The sequence below is a fragment of the Staurois parvus genome, unplaced genomic scaffold, assembly GCF_062004578.1.
Source record: "Staurois parvus isolate SC_StPar_1 unplaced genomic scaffold, SC_StPar_1.0 ptg000704l, whole genome shotgun sequence".
Classification (NCBI taxonomy): Eukaryota; Metazoa; Chordata; class Amphibia; order Anura; family Ranidae; genus Staurois; species Staurois parvus.
In genome coordinates, this window is record NW_028318500.1 from 3,632,532 (window position 1) to 3,648,397 (window position 15,866).

The 15,866-nt window shown below is 42.1% G+C and overlaps 1 protein-coding gene across 3 annotated transcripts in view; it reads right to left on the bottom strand.

Annotated features, from left to right (window-relative positions):
* MED15 (mediator complex subunit 15) overlaps window positions 1–15,866 on the bottom strand; it is a 101,096-nt gene that overhangs the window by 69,443 nt on the left and 15,787 nt on the right. For all 3 annotated transcript variants that reach the window (XM_089653214.1, XM_089653215.1, XM_089653213.1), the window contains exons 2-6: window positions 15,321–15,408; window positions 14,501–14,552; window positions 6,167–6,196; window positions 4,708–4,920; window positions 1,726–2,021 (exon numbers count right to left, since the gene is read on the bottom strand). In XM_089653214.1, coding sequence (XP_089509340.1) covers window positions 1,726–2,021; window positions 4,708–4,920; window positions 6,167–6,196; window positions 14,501–14,552; window positions 15,321–15,408 — 679 coding nt within the window. The remainder of the gene's footprint in view (window positions 1–1,725; window positions 2,022–4,707; window positions 4,921–6,166; window positions 6,197–14,500; window positions 14,553–15,320; window positions 15,409–15,866) is intronic.

Genomic DNA, 15,866 nt, shown 5'->3' on the forward strand with positions numbered 1-15,866 from the left:
AAGAGCAATGAAACATCTGTTTTAGTAGCATTAAATGAGCTGGAGTTTAAAGATTGGGTTTAATTCTGCTCTAAGTCTATTTGTTCCTGAAAATTTGCATTTAATAAACAGCTGTACAAATATAGCACAACATAAATTGCAACAGCCACCATTTTATTCTCCAGCACCTCTGCTTTCAGAAAATATCTGATTTCTGTTTGGGGGTCGAAGTAATTTTCTAGCAAAAAAAAAAAATATGCTAGTTTAAGATATATATGGAAAATGTGAAAATTGCCCTGGGCAGCAAATGGTTAAACATCTCTAAACACAAGTTCAGCATCTCAATTTAAAATGCTTAAGTCAAGCACACTTATAATCAACAACCTGGGTTATATAAATATGCCCAAACACAGGTGTCCAACCTTTGTTCCAGCAGATCTAGAATATAGATACAACCTTAGGAGAAAATAAAAATAAATAATTTTTTTTTTTTTTTTATAATAGAACACCAATTAAATGCTCACTTTAAGTCCTTACAGTGGATAGGGCTTGTTTTACCAGGTACTCCCAACACCAACACATTTAACCCCCATTAATGTTCAGATTATAGAATCCTTGAGGATAGAGACTAGTGTGAATGTACAATATGTAAAGCTATGTGTAAATCTTCAGCACTACATAAATACCTGTAATTTATACATTAGAATAAATGAGGGTTCATGTGCCTCAGCGTCCCAAAGCAAAGAAAACGCAAAGCACATTCAAAGCAGTGCTGTATGAATGTGCTGAAGTAGTTTCTAATAGAAAAGCCATAAAGCTGTTTATTAAATAATTGGGCCCCTAAAATTTTCAGGAATAGTAAAACCACAACCATATTGCAGCATGCTCTGTAAATACACAAAAGTGTAAAACAGACATTTTACAGCATACTAATACACTAACACAGCATAAAGGCTATTTTAATCTTGACCCCTATTTCTGTCCTTTCAGAACTGCTTTTGTAGGACTTGTTCATAATAGCAGCAAGGACTGCTGCTCTTCAGAAAAGCAATCCATGCTCAGATCACTTTTCAGAGGCATTTGACAGGTGGTAAAGAGGCAATATGCTACCTCCTAACCACCTGTTTTAACCCTGTAAAAAGCAGCATCGCCACACCACAACCACATGTAATGCACAATTGCAGGGTGGTTGTAGTTCAACCCCACTCAACTGGAGGTATACTTCCAGCTGTGACCACAGCATGTGTAAACCCCCACCTGCTGCTTCTGCAGCTAAAGGGGGAGCAGTTGTGGGTGGTAAAAGCAGCTCAATTGCATGGTATTACTACCCTCCAACCTCACAGGTGAAAAAGCCTTTGGTTCACATCTGTGCGGCTGTGTGTAGGGCAGCCCACTCATTTCAATGGGCTGCCTTACCCGCAGAAACGCAGGGAAAGTCATCCCTGAATTGTGAGGGTGCTGATGAGCGAACTCATAGATCATTCACAAGCCCTTTCAAGCAGCTTTCAAACTGACAGCCTGTACAGAGATATGGGCTGAAAGCTGTAGGGTTTGTCTACAGGAGCCTGACATTGCACCTGTGATCTACTGATCACAGGCGCAATGCTTTCCAGTTCTATGTGAGAAAAAAATACATTTTGTTTTCCTGAAAGAAGAAAATTGGTGCATTTAATTTTTTTTTCCCAAAAGGTGAACTTAGCCTTTCACTGTAGCTCAATCATAGTTTAAGCTATAACCAAGTATTACCTGCTGCTGACTCTGTTGCTGCTGCATCTGTAACTTCAGTATGTGTTGCTGCTGGGCTGCAGCTTGTAGCTGCTGTGCCTGTTGCTGCTGTTGTGCCTGCTGTTGTTGCTGCTGCTGTTGAGCTGCAGCTACTGCTGCCATTTGAAACTGTTGCTGCTGCTGTGGTTGCATAACACTTTGCTGAGATACTTGGAATTGCTGCTGTTGTTGCTGCTGATGGTGTTGTTGTAAGGCTGCCTGCTGCTGCTGAAACTGCTGCTGCTGTTGCTGGGCCATTTGCTGGAGCTGCATTTGGGCTAAGAGATATAGAAAGGAAACGTAAGACATTAACCTACTCCATAGTAGATGAACAACTATTCAGAAATATGGAGACAACTAATAAGAACTACTGGTTAGTAGCTACGGGTGACTGCATTATGTTAGATGCCTTTTCTAATCAGGATCAAAAGCTTAGTAACACAAAATGTGTGTGTAATATAAAAAAATATATATATATTACACACGCACACTATGTGTAGGTGGCTGCACAGTGGGCTGGCTTTAAAGTGGTTGTAAAGGCCCAAGGTTTTTTTTACCTTCATGCATTCTATGCATGAAGTTAAGAACAAGTTCTGTGTGCAGCAGCCCCTCTCTTAATATTTACCTGAGCCCCCTCTGGATCCAGCGATGTGCACGAGAGCCTCAGCTATCCAGGGACTCACCCTCCTCGCTGGCTTAGATAGCAGCGAGAGCCATTGGCTCCTGCTGCTGTCAATCACAGTCTGAGCCAAGGAGGATAGAGGGGGTTGCAGCCAATCCACAGTTCTGTGTGTAGATGGACAAGCAGAGCAGCGGGTCAGGAGCGAGCCTGCATGCATGTCACACAGCAAGCAGATTGCTGAGGGGGCACTTGGCAGGAGGTAGAGGCCAGGAATGCTAGCGGGGAACCCAAGAAGAAGAGAATCAGGGCTGCTCTGGGCAAAACCACTTCACAGATCAGGTAAGTATATCATGTTTTCTTTTTTTACCTTCATTACTACCTTAGCGTCAGGCTGCCACACACTCGCAACACACGAGACGTCACCAGCAGTTCCTATTATGGTAGCATATGGAAGGAGACAAAAAGGCGCTTTTAAGTGCAGTATTCCACATGCTTTATTCAAGGAGAACAGTTAAAAACACCGTCAGAATGATGGGTGTAAAAACAGGCTCAAAGTATTACTCCTGTGTGGGGTTCCTGTCACTGTATGTCTCTCTCGTGCTGTGCTGAACAGAAGCTGCAGGGGGAGCAGAGGGCACAGGTCCAAAATGGCTGCAGCTCTTCTGGGATCACTCGTGGAACGCACGACGTTGGCGTGGAACGCATCAGCCGAAAGTGACGTCAGGAGGGGGCGGTGACGCGTTTCTGAGCATGCACGGAAGGCTCCATCAAGACCTAATCCCAGTAAGGAGGGGCTGCAAATTTATAGCGGGAAGGGAAGGACGACACAGGGAGGCAGCTCCACTACCATTCCATAACAAGGTAGGAGGCCAGGAGGAGGCAGACATAAAGAAGTGGCTCCTTACATGTTCTATAATTAGGAAGGAGGGGGCTATGATTCTGTGACAGGAAGGGGTGGGCGTCCAGAGGCGGTTCCACTTCTATTTTCAAACGGAGAATTATAGCACCCTCCTTCCCATTGTAGAATGTGAGCGAAGCCACTTCTTTGCGTCTGCCTCCTCCCGCCCTCCCCTTGTTACAGAATGGTAGCGGAGCCGCCTCCCTGTGTCTGCCCCCCCTTCCCACTATATATTGCGGCTCATCCATACTGGGGGTTGGGTCTTGATGAAGGAGCTTTCCGCCCATGCACAGAAACGCATCAGTGCCCCCTCCTGACATCACTTCCGACCAATGTGTTCCACGCCGATGGCATGCGTTACACGACTGATCACAGAAGAGCGGTGGCCATCTTGGACCTGTGCTGTCTGCTCCCACTGCAGCTGTTCGTCAACACAGCGCGAGAGAGACATGCAGTGACAGGAACCACGCACAGGAGTAATACTTTGATGAGACTTTTCACCCATTGATACGGGGAGTGTTTTAAACCATTCTCCTTGAATAAAACATGTGGAATACTGCACTTAGAAGCGCCTTTCTGTCTCCTTCCATATCTATACAGAGTTCTGCTTCTGCTCTTGAAAGTGCTGCCTAGTGCTTATTCCAGATGTCTTCTACATAGAGTTGATCATCTCCAGGAAGCTATTGGTCTATCCGAGCAGAAGCGCCCTCTGACTTTCTTCCTGTTATGGTAGGAGCCAGTGGGACAGGCTACAAATCATGTGACCACTGTGACAGCCAGTCACAGTCACATAGTAAGGAACTCCGCTTCCTGGTATTATTATCCACTTAAAGGGCCATCAGGAGGGGTCGGCAAGGTGTTATGAAATTATTTGCCTATTAAAAGCTGAATAAATGTTATATCAAAAGCCACGGCAACACACAGCTACACCCACAGAACCTCAAATAAACTGGGACAATCATTACTAGGCTGCTTTTTAAAATGTTGGTTGCCTGGCTGTCCATAGAACATTACAGCTTCAAAATGCTGACTCAGAATAAGCAAGCAACAAGTTCAAATAAAGTGTAAACAGCAATATTATAAAGTGAATGTAATAGGCAAAACCCTTCTAGCTGAAGTAAAAACTCATATCAGGTTATTTTTTGTCACCAGTGTCCCCCTTGGAAGATTTATTTTCTACTCCTGTCCTGGAGACCAGAGGAAATGAGAGAAGCTCTCTCTGAAGTGAAGTCCCTTCTTTGAAAGTTGTCACAGAACAAGCATCTCCAAGTGATATCTGAGAGGAGCCTGGATAACTCTAAAATATTGGGATTTCCCTTCACGGTCTCTGTAACAAAGGTCACCAAAAGAGAGGGTGACAGCGGAGACAAAAACAAAAATACAAATTTGACAAATGGCTTAACCTTTCCTCTTCCATCTAAAACTAAAAGAAAATGTTACTTACTAGGCTGGTTTCCAGCTGATACCCCTGTTATTCCATGTGGTGGCATACCCGATGCACCTTGCTGTGGCTGACCAGGAAGGGTCATTTGTTGTGCCATTTGTGCCATTCCACCAATGGCTGCCATTTGTGCCCCAGGAGGGCGAACACCCATGGGTATCCCCTGTGCACCAACAGGAGCTGCACCAGTCAGAGTCTGTAAGGCATTCATTGGGTCTGTGGAAGAAGAAGAAAAGAAAAGAAAAAAGAAGAAGGTCAAGACTAGAGAATGTTAACCCACACAACCAGACAATGAAAGTGTCTTATACCATAAATGAAAGTTTGCTTTCAGAAGCACATACTTTTCTAAAACTACAGTGGAAAGAATTTAATAAAGTCCTTACAAACACTCTTCTGGTCATAGGGCCTTTTAAAATAGAGTGTGCCAGATTAAAAAAAGCCCTGACACAAGACAGCTTTAATGACACAGGCACCAGATTCAGTTAGGGCTCCTATTGGTAAAGTTGGGGGCTGTGAAAACACACAGCTGAGCTGCAATCTTACAGTCCATCTGCCTCTCCCCCTTAAGCTATGTAGCCAGGGTCCATGAGTGCACACATGCTCCAGCGGCACAACTTTGCGGCAGTTATTATACCCCCGTCATATTGGCCACCGAATGTGGCCTGAAAGTTAATGGGGCAGAACTGCAAATGCGTACAGTGCAGATTGCCTCATTACTGCCTGTCAAACGCCTCTGAAAAGTAATCTGAGTGATGATCATTTTCAGATGAGCAGCAGTCCGTGTAAACTAAGCCTTATTTCTTAATAGCTATGGCTACAGCAAATTCAAAGATTTACCTCCGCTTCATAAATAACAAAACTGGAGGTAATTAAGACCAACTTAAACTGGGCATACACAGATGGGCAAAGTGCCCTGTTAAGGACGCTTTCAGTTTCACAAACAGGCTCCAAGCAACCAGTGGTGCTGACAGTGGATGAGCCAGATTGGGAACCGAAGATGCCAACAACCCATCATGATATAGTCTGCTCTCTCCCTGTGACTAAGAGCAGCCAGTGAGTCAATTCTAGGCTGTCTATTGACTAGGGTTTCACCCACTGCCTGCGGTAAATCACATGTAGAATGGACCTGAAGGGGAACTAGTGTCTCTGAATTCCCATCAGGCTCCGGCCAACCAGCTTTAGAATTCCTCGGCCACTGCGATATTTGACAGGTGCATTAGTGGGGAAAGAGCAGAGGCAGACTAAGGATGGAATGTCCTTATGGACACTCCTGCTACAGTGTGCCTCCACATGTGATGATTGCTCCAAATTCATGTACCCGTTTCACACAGGTACAATAAATTGTCGCTTGCAAGGGCACAGTGGAATTCTAACGAGTATTGTAGATGAACTCTCCTGAATGCAGTTGTGTAACCATTTGAAATGTATAGGAAGCTTAAGTCAAAATATTAAGAAGTCTTACCACTTACTGATGCCTGGGACTTCTTGTTATCTGTAAAATGAAAATTCAAACTTAACAGTCTCCAATCCAAAGGCTAGCTCCAAATACATGTTAAAGTAGTAGTAAAAAAAAAAGAAAGAAAAGATTGGGCTAATGCAGGTGCTAATACGCACAGTCTGACAGACTTACCTGAAATCTAAGCATTCCAGCGGTGCACTGTAAAAGGGTCCTAACACTGCCATCTTCACCCAGTCTCCCTTCAGGGTTCATTGGCTTTGGCTATTTGAATGGCGGAGCCGTGGTGACGTCACCGTCCATTCAGATCTCAGTGCGCGTGCGCCAGTGACATCACCAGCTGCTACTAAAGTATCTCCTAAACGGTGCACATTTAGGAGATATTTACTGTACCTACAGGTAAGCCTTATTATAGGCTTACCTGTAGGTATAAAAAAGCATGATGGACTTTACTACAATTTTAATTACTGCTATAATCTATAGTACATACCTCTTTACTGTAAATTAGCATTTTTTTGTCAATTGGCAAGATACAGCAGGAAGGACATTAGAAGTGTCAACAACAAACAACACTATTCCCATGCAAAGGTTCATATAAAACATAGATGAAGAGAGTTTCTAACACTAGACAATGGGGTTGTTTTACTAAAGGAAAATAGACTGTGCACTTTGCAAAGTACAGTTGCACACTGCAAGTGCAGTTGCTCCAGACCTTAGTAAATGAGGTAAAGTTCCACTTTACAAAGAAAACCCAATCGCGTGCAAGGAAATTTTAATTGCACATGATTTGATGATGGAAGTCACCAGAGCCTCTGCTCATTTACTACACTCTGGAGCAACTGCACAGTCTGCCTTTAGTAAATCAACCTCAATATGTAACTACTGGCCATAGGTGCTAGACTAAAAAAATGTAATATAGTCACAGTTAAATTGTTAACCTAGGATGTCCAAGTACGACTGGGGGCATTCTACCTGTATTAGTCAGAAAGATATACGGGAAAACCAATAAAATGAGCAGCTATGATCTGTTGAATGAAGAGCGTGTTTTGAAGAAAATTTATTTTCACTGATAACCAGACTTTCATTTCATTGTCAGACTTCGACTTCATAAAATGACAGAAGCAGATTGGCCACTGTTCTTCCTATAGCAAACACTTCATATGACAACCCCTTATAAGTAAATTATACTGTGGGATTGTAACGGAATATCAGGAGTAATCTAAACACCTTAGAATTAAGTTTAAAAGGATAAAGTCACCTTCAGGAACATGTTACATGCTCCACCCATATTTAGGGTGAAACATAACATGTCCCCATTCCTGCAGCTCTCAGCCTCAAGCCCCCCCTTCTCCCCACGCCCGCAGTCTCAATTTAAAAAAAAAAAAAAAAAAAAAAGCGGCTGTGTGGGACTCAGCCCACGTCATTCATTTACAGAGTTCTGTTAACGGGAGAACTGCAGCTGACGGTTTGTAGTTTCTAATGAGCTGCCAGGGTGCTGGTGAGTGCTCTAGATAGATAGAATCATTGATTCTTCCTGTCTTTGTGCAAATGTCTGCCTCTACAAGCAGACTGCTTACGATGACAGTCTGCAGGAACCCCGATTTCACCTGCTATCTGCTGCTCACGGGTTCAATGCTTTGCAGGCTCCAAAAATAAATAAATAAATGAACTTTTTTCTTTTACCTGCAAAAAGAATGTGCATTTATTTCAGAATTAACCCCTTACCCCATTATCTTTGCATACAAATCTACCATATCAGAAAAGGGAAAGAATATAGAGATTTTATGGAGCAGGGGAGTGTTAATAATTGCATATTTTTACAGATTAACCTTATAAAAATACTTTAAATCCAAAAGGTGTGGTAATCTGCCAAGGTGCATAGAAACTATACTTTGTGAGAGAAATGAGCATAGACCAGGGGTGGGCAAACTTTTTGACTTGAGGGCCGCAATGGGTTCATATATTGGACCCGGGGGCCGGACCAAGAGTAGATGAATGATGTGTATGTGTCATCCATAGTAAGTATAGTAATATTCCCCCATAGTAAGCATAGTAATTAATCCCCCATAGTAATTAATCCCCCATATAGTAATTAATCCCCCATATAGTAATTCATCCCCCATAGTAATTCATCCCCCATATAGTAATTCATCCCCCATAGTAATTCATCCCCCATATAGTAATTCGTCCCCCATATAGTAATTCGTCCCCCATATAGTAATTCGTCCCCCATATAGTAATTCGTCCCCCATATAGTAATTCATCCCCCATAGTAATTCATCCCCCATAGTAATTCATCCCCCATATAGTAATTCATCCCCCACATAGTAATTCATCCCCCATATAGTAATTCATCCCCCATATAGTAATTCATCCCCCATATAGTAATTCATTCCCCATATAGTAAGTCCTCCATATAGTAATTCATTCCCCATATAGTAAGTCCCCCATATAGTAATTCATTCCCCATATAGTAAGTCCTCCATATAGTAATTCATTCCCCATATAGTAAGTCCTCCATATAGTAATTCATTCCCCATATAGTAAGTCCTCCATATAGTAATTCATTCCCCATATAGTAAGTCCCCCATATAGTAATTCATTCCCTATATAGTAAGTCCTCCATATAGTAATTCATTCCCCATATAGTAAGTCCCCCATATAGTAATTCATTCCCCATATAGTAAGTCCTCCATATAGTAATTCATTCCCCATATAGTAAGTCCCCCATATAGTAATTCATCCCCCATATAGTAAATCCCCCCCCTGTGTCAATTCACTTACCTTTGGTCCGCGCGTTCCTCTCGTATTCCCGCGCCGTTCTGGTCTTCAGGGAGGACTGTGAGAGGAGTTCGTCACGCTGCCCCGCCTACATCCTGACAGCTGCAGAGTCCTGACGTCCGAGAGGAGGGAGGGGGGCGGCCATCCGAGAGGGGGGGCGGCCATCCGAGAGGAGAGGAGGGGAGGGGAGAGGAGGAGAGGAGGGAGGGGAGAGGAGGAGAGGAGGGAGGGGAGCGGGCGCCCGGCACACAGGAGAGCCGCATCTAAATTTGTAAAGAGCCGCGGCTTGCCGACCACTGGCCTTGCGGGAGCCTAGCTCCGCGGGCCGGATTAAAAGGTCCGCCGGGCCGTATACGGCCCGCGGGCCGTAGTTTGCCCATTGCTGGCATAGACACTCAATTGATGCAGTAACTTGCCTTGGGCTAATTTATAAAGGACATCTGACCAACATGAAAAAGACGATTACAAACAAAAAATAAACCAAACAAAATTAGGTTTAAAGCCGATTTCCATGTTTCCTTTTACTTTCAATAGTTTGTCTGAACTAATTTGGTCCAAACAAAGTTACATAGTTAGTCTGGCTGAAAAAAGACAAAAGTCCATCCAGTTCAACCATTAACAAAAAAATAAATAAAACAAAATTATAATCCTATACCCACAGTTGATCCAGAGGAAGGCAAAAAAACCCAGCAAAGCATGAACCAATTTGCTCCTGCAGGGAAAAAAAATTCCTTCCTGATCCCCCGAGAGGCAATCGGATATTCCCTGGATCAACTGTACCTATAAAATGTTAGTATCCAATTATATTATGTGTATCTAAGAAAGAATCCAGGACTTTTTTTAAAGCGATCCACTGAGCTGGCCAGAACCAACTCTTGAGGGAGTCTATTCCACATTTTCACAGCTCTCACTGTGAAGAAACCTTTCAGTGTTTGGAGATCAAACTTCTTTTCCTCCAGACGTAAAGAGTGTCCCTTTGTCCTCTGTGATGACCTCAAGGTGAATAATTCTAAACCGAGTTCACTATATGAACCACTGATATATTTATATAAGTAGATCATATCCCCCTTAATCTCCTCTTCTCAAGAGAGAATTCAGTTCCTCTAATCTTTCCTCATAGCTGATCTCCTCCATGCCTCGTATCAGTTTAGTTGCCCTTCTCTGTTCTCTCTCAAATTTCCCAATGTTCTTTTTGTGAATTGATACCCAAAATTGAACGGCATATTCCAGGTGAAGTATTACTAATGATTTGTACAGGGGTAATATGATATCTCTCTCTGGAGTCTATACCTCTTAATACAAGAGAGGATTTTGCTCGCTTTAGAAGCCGCAGCTTGGCATTGCATGCCATTATTAAGCTTATGATCTACCAGAACTCCCAGATCCTTCTCCACCATTGATTCCCCCAGTTGTACTCCCCCCTAGTATGTATGATGCATGTATATTCTTAGCCCCCAAGTGCATAACCTTACATTTAGCAACATTAAACCTCATTTGCCACATACTTGCCCAATTAAACAGTGCATTGAGGTTGGCTTGTAAGTTGGAGACATCCTGTAAGGACGTTATTCCACTGCACAGCTTGGTCTCATCTGCAAAGACTGAAATAGGATTCTTAACCACTTGCCTACCGGGCATTTTCACCCCCTTCCTGTCCAGGCCAATTTTCAGCACTGAATGACAATTGCACGGTCATGCAACACTGTACTCATATGAAATTTTTATCATTGTTTTGAGACAGAAATTGCTTTATTTGGTGGTATTTAATCACCACTGGGTTTTTTAAATTTTTTGCTAAACAAACTAAAAAAATACTGAAATTTTAGAAAGAAAAAAAAAAAAAAGTTTTAGTTTCGGTTATAAAATTTTGTAAAAAAGTAATTTTTCTCCTTCACTGATGTGCGCTAATGAGGCTGCAGTGATGGCCACTAATAGGCTGCACTGGTAGGTGACACTGATGGACACTGAAAGGCAGCACTGATTGGAACTGTTAGGTGGCACTGACTGGCAATAAAAGGCAGCTCAGATGGGCACTGATATGTGGCACTGATGGGGCTACACTGATCATGAGGACTCTGATCATCAGTGCCCTGATGATCATTGTAGATTTCCCCTCTGCGGAATGCGGCTTACTGGCTCACCTCGCTGTCAGCGCGAGGAGAGGAATGCTGATAACCGGCATAAGCTTGTTTACATGCGATCAGCTGTGATTGGACACAGCTGATCATGACAGAGCCACCGTCATCGGCTCTTTCCTCTGATTGGTGATCCACTGTGTCCCAAGAACACAGCCTACCACTTATCGTGCGCCCCCGGGGAGGGGGGGGCGGCGCATATGTAGTTAGATTGGGAGGACGTCATATGACATCCTCCCAGAATGAGAGAACCGCCGCCCGTCATTTCCTTATATGGCAGGTGGGCGGCGGTTAAACCCAGACCCTATATCGTTTAAAAATATATTAAAAAGTAAGGGACCCAACACTGAACCTTGGGGTACACCACTAACAACCCTAGACCATTCAGAGTATGAATCATTAACCACTACTCTCTGAAAAAAATCTTTTAGCCAGTTTTCTATCCATTTTCATGAATCCATGCTGTCTGTTGCTTCAAATATTTTTTTCCCAGCAAGAACTCAACTATGTGGTCTTTTATTAAACTCTCCAATATCTTCCCAACTATACAAGTGAAACTAACAGGTATATAATTATTTGGTAAAGATTTTGACCTCTTTAAATATTGGCACCACATTAGCCTTACGCCAATCTAGTGGTACTATGCCAGTCATTAAAGAGTCCCTAAAAATTAGAAACAATGGCTTTGAGTAGACAGAGCTCAATTCTTTAAGGACCTGTGGGTGTATGTCATCCGATCCAGGTGCTTTATTCTGTCTAAATATGTTTGGATCATATCAGTTGTGAGCCAATGTGGATCACCTGGAGCTGTGTCAATACCATGCCAATTATGGACAAGAGCTCCCCCATTCTCCTTTGTGTACACAGATCTGAAGAAGGTATTTATTAAATTTGCCTTCTCTTTGTCACCAGTCACCCACTCTAGATTTTGTAAAGGGCCTACAGTACATGCTCAGACCTGACCTTTTTTACTATTAATATATTTGAAGAATATTTTGGGGTTTGTCCTGCTATCTTTTGTAATCTGTCGTTCGTTTTCAATGTTTGTGGCCTTTATTTCCTTTTTTTTGCATATTCTTTTATAGTCTTTGTAATGTTTAAATGATAGTGTTCCTTCATTTTTATATTTAATAAAAGCTCTTTTCTTTTTATCTATAGCTTTTTTAACTTTGGCCATAAGCCACATAGGTTTGATTTTTAGCCTTTTATATTTGTTGTCCATGGGAATATATTTTGCAGTGTGTTCACATACAGACTTTCTGAAGAACTCTCATTTCTGTGTTGTGTTCATTGATGCCAATATTCCCTCCCAGTCTAAGTCTTGGAGAGTGGCTCTCAGCCTTGGAAAATTAGCTCTCTTAAAATTTAGCATTTTTATTTTTCCCGCATGTGCTTGATGTTTACAGCGAACAAATTAAATCATGGTATGGTCACTGCTAACCAGATGTGCTACCCAGATGTTCTTTTATATGGACATTCATAATAAGCTATGCATGGTTTGAGATTACCAGATTCAGCACAGCAGCATTCCTAGTTGGGGCCTCTCTGAACTGTACCATAAAATTGGTCTGTAGTAGGTTTATACATTTTTGCCTTTTAACTGTTAACTTTATTAACAGTTCCAGTCAATTTCCTGTTAGTTAGTCCCCCATTATTATCACTGTCCCAGCCCTTTCGATATGTGCATGGAGCGGAGTCTCCACCTCCTCATTTACACTGGGAGGCCTATAACAAACTCCAATGATTACCTTTGTAGTACGCACCCCCCTGTACAGTTCCACCCATAATGCTTCAGCCTCATCACACTCTCCATCAACTAGGTCCTCTTTCACACTCGCTCTGAGATCACTTCTTACATATAGACAGACACCACCACCTTTCCTTTTTACCCGGTCTCTCCGAAAGAGAACATAGCCAGGAATATTAATGACCCAGTCATGTGAAAAATGAAGCCAAGATTCAGCAATACCAATTAAATCATAATTCCGTTCATGCACCAAAGCTTCCAACTCACCTATTTTGCTTGGCCATTTTAACATATGAATATGCTTTGATCTAAACCATTCCATTGTAGCTCTGGTTGTATGTTAAAGGTCGTTGTCCTGCTGGAAGGTGAACCTCCGCCCCAGTCTCAAGTCTTTTGCAGACTTTATCAGGTTTTATTCTAAGATTGCCCTGTATTTGGCTCCATCCATCTTCCCATCAACTCTGACCAGCTTCGCTTTCCTCGTTGAAGAAAATCATCCCCACAACATGATGCTGCCACCACCATTTTTCACAGTGGTGATGATGTGTTCAGGTTGATGTGCAGTGTTAGTTTTCCGGCACACATAGCGTTTTGCTTTTAGGCAAAACATTCAGTTTTGGTCTCATCCAACCAGAGAACCTTCTTCCACATGTTTGCTGTGTTCCCCACATGGCTGCTCGCAAACTGAGAACGGGACTTCCTATGGCTTTCTTCTTGCCACTCTTCCATAAAGGCCAAATTTGTGGAGTGCACGACTAATAGTTCTTCTGTAGACAGATTCTTCCACCTGAGTTGTGGAGCTCAGCAGCACCTTCAGAGACTCTTGGCTGCTTCTCTGATTAATGCTCTCCCTGCCCAGGCTGTAAGTTTAGGTGGACGGCCATGTCTTGGTAGGTTTGCCGTTGTGCCATACTCCATTTTCGGATGATGGATTGAACAGTGCTCCGTGAGATGTTCAAAGCTTGGGATTTTTTTTTTTTTTTAACCTAACCCTGCTTTAAACTTCTCCACAACTTTATTCCTGACCTGTCTGGTGTGTTCCTTGGCCTTCATGATGCGGTTTGTTCACTAATGTTCTCTAACAAACCTCTGAGGACTTCACAGAACAGCTGCATTTATACCAAGATTAATTTACACACAGGTGGACTATATTTACTAAATTAGGTGACTTCTGAAGGCAATTGTTTCCACTAGATTTTAGTTAGGGGTATCTGAATACAAATGCACACCACACTTTTCAGATATTTGTAAAAAATTTGAAAACCATTTATTATTTTCCTTCCACTTCACAGTTATGTACCACTTTTTGTTGGTCTATCACATAAAATCCCCCAAAAAATGTGTTTACATTTTTGGTTGTAACATGACAAAATGTGGAAAATTTCAAGGGGTATGAATACTTTTTCAAGGCACTGTAGAGATACTGAAGCACTGAATGAAATAGTTTGGACCAGTTTGGTTCAAGCAAACTATTTAAAGTGAAAGGAAATATGGAAATCAGCTTGAAACATAAAAAGAAAAGAGGCATTTCTGGTTTTGATAAGGGCATAAGATTAGACTTATTTCTCTTTTGCTTCCAACTAGTGGCTTATGTCTAATGCTATACTTAAGAGTTTCCATGATAAAACACAAAAATCACTTGGTTATATTACTAGCAAAACATCTTTCGTGACTTACGGATATCTCGAAAGTGAATAATAAGTCTGGCAACCAAAGACAAATACTCTTCCTGGAATAAAAACAGAAACAAGCAGATAAATACATCTGGTAAGTTACATATACACAAAACATTTCCTCTGAGTATGACCCATAGGGCTTTTTCACTAAAACTAAGGAAAAGAAAATTTAAAAAGTTCAGAATTGTTGCCCATAGCAACCAATCAACTTGTACAGAATAAACTAGGACTCCACAAACTTTGTGCATGTATTCTCTTCATCACCCCTTAAAAGGAGAGGTGCAGCCAAAGCTCACTGACTGCTCAGAGCTGCTGTGAGAACTCAACGATCATGTGATCGCTGAGTTCTCACACTTAGAGCCGGCGGGGGACCGATGCTGTATCCATCTGCGCAAGTATAATTGGGGGGGGGGGGGGGGGAGGAGCTCATACCTCTCTTTTAAACTAGGTATGTCATTTGGCTAGAAAAGAAAATCCATTTAGGATCAGTGAATGCATACAGGAGTCCATAGTGCCATATTCTTTAATATTACTAAACAAAACAAGTTAAATTAAATTACCACTAGCTGCTTTTGGTTGATGATTCAGTGAGTTTCACTTCTAAAGGGGTCACACCACCAATTACAGTACAGCATTTACAGAAGAAAAATTCCCTACAGGATATCCCCAGCTGTCTGCACATACAACATGTCCTAAAGAAGACTGGATGCAGGAAAGTATAATATGTACACAGGATAGGGAAAGCTAGGTACAGTTATGGTGTTGACAGTCTCATTAGGTAGGTACAAGTAGTGTTTAGTAACACAGAGAATGATACCTACTCGTGTTTTAGCCTTTAGAAAAACATGACTTTCCATCTCCTTGCTAGACTTGGTGTGAGCAACCCCTGCTTTGCGCATGGCCTCATCACTGGAAAAACAAAATTGGATAAGGGTTATTAATCTCCCAAAATCACAGTTTACATAAACAAAAATGCCTTCACAAGAAAAAAAAAAATTACGGAATTTAATTTGTGGAGTTTTACTACATGGAATGAAGTTGTGAGACCCGGGGGAAAAAAAAAAATCCACATATAATAAACACTCACTGACATTGTAGCTACAATCAAACAAATATATTTACAAAAAAAATAACAGACCCAAAAACACAGAAGGTTTTTTACTTCCGCACACCCAGCCACATCATTCATTTACAAAGTTCTGTGAATTTTAAAACTATGAGTTCTGTCAGCTTTTGCAGTGGTCAGCTTGTAGTTCTCAATCAACTATCAGGGCACTGATGAGCACTCTAGGTAGTTCATCCAATCTTCCAGTCAGTGTGTAACTGCCTGCTTGTACGAGGTGCGAGCAGACAGCTTACACAGACTG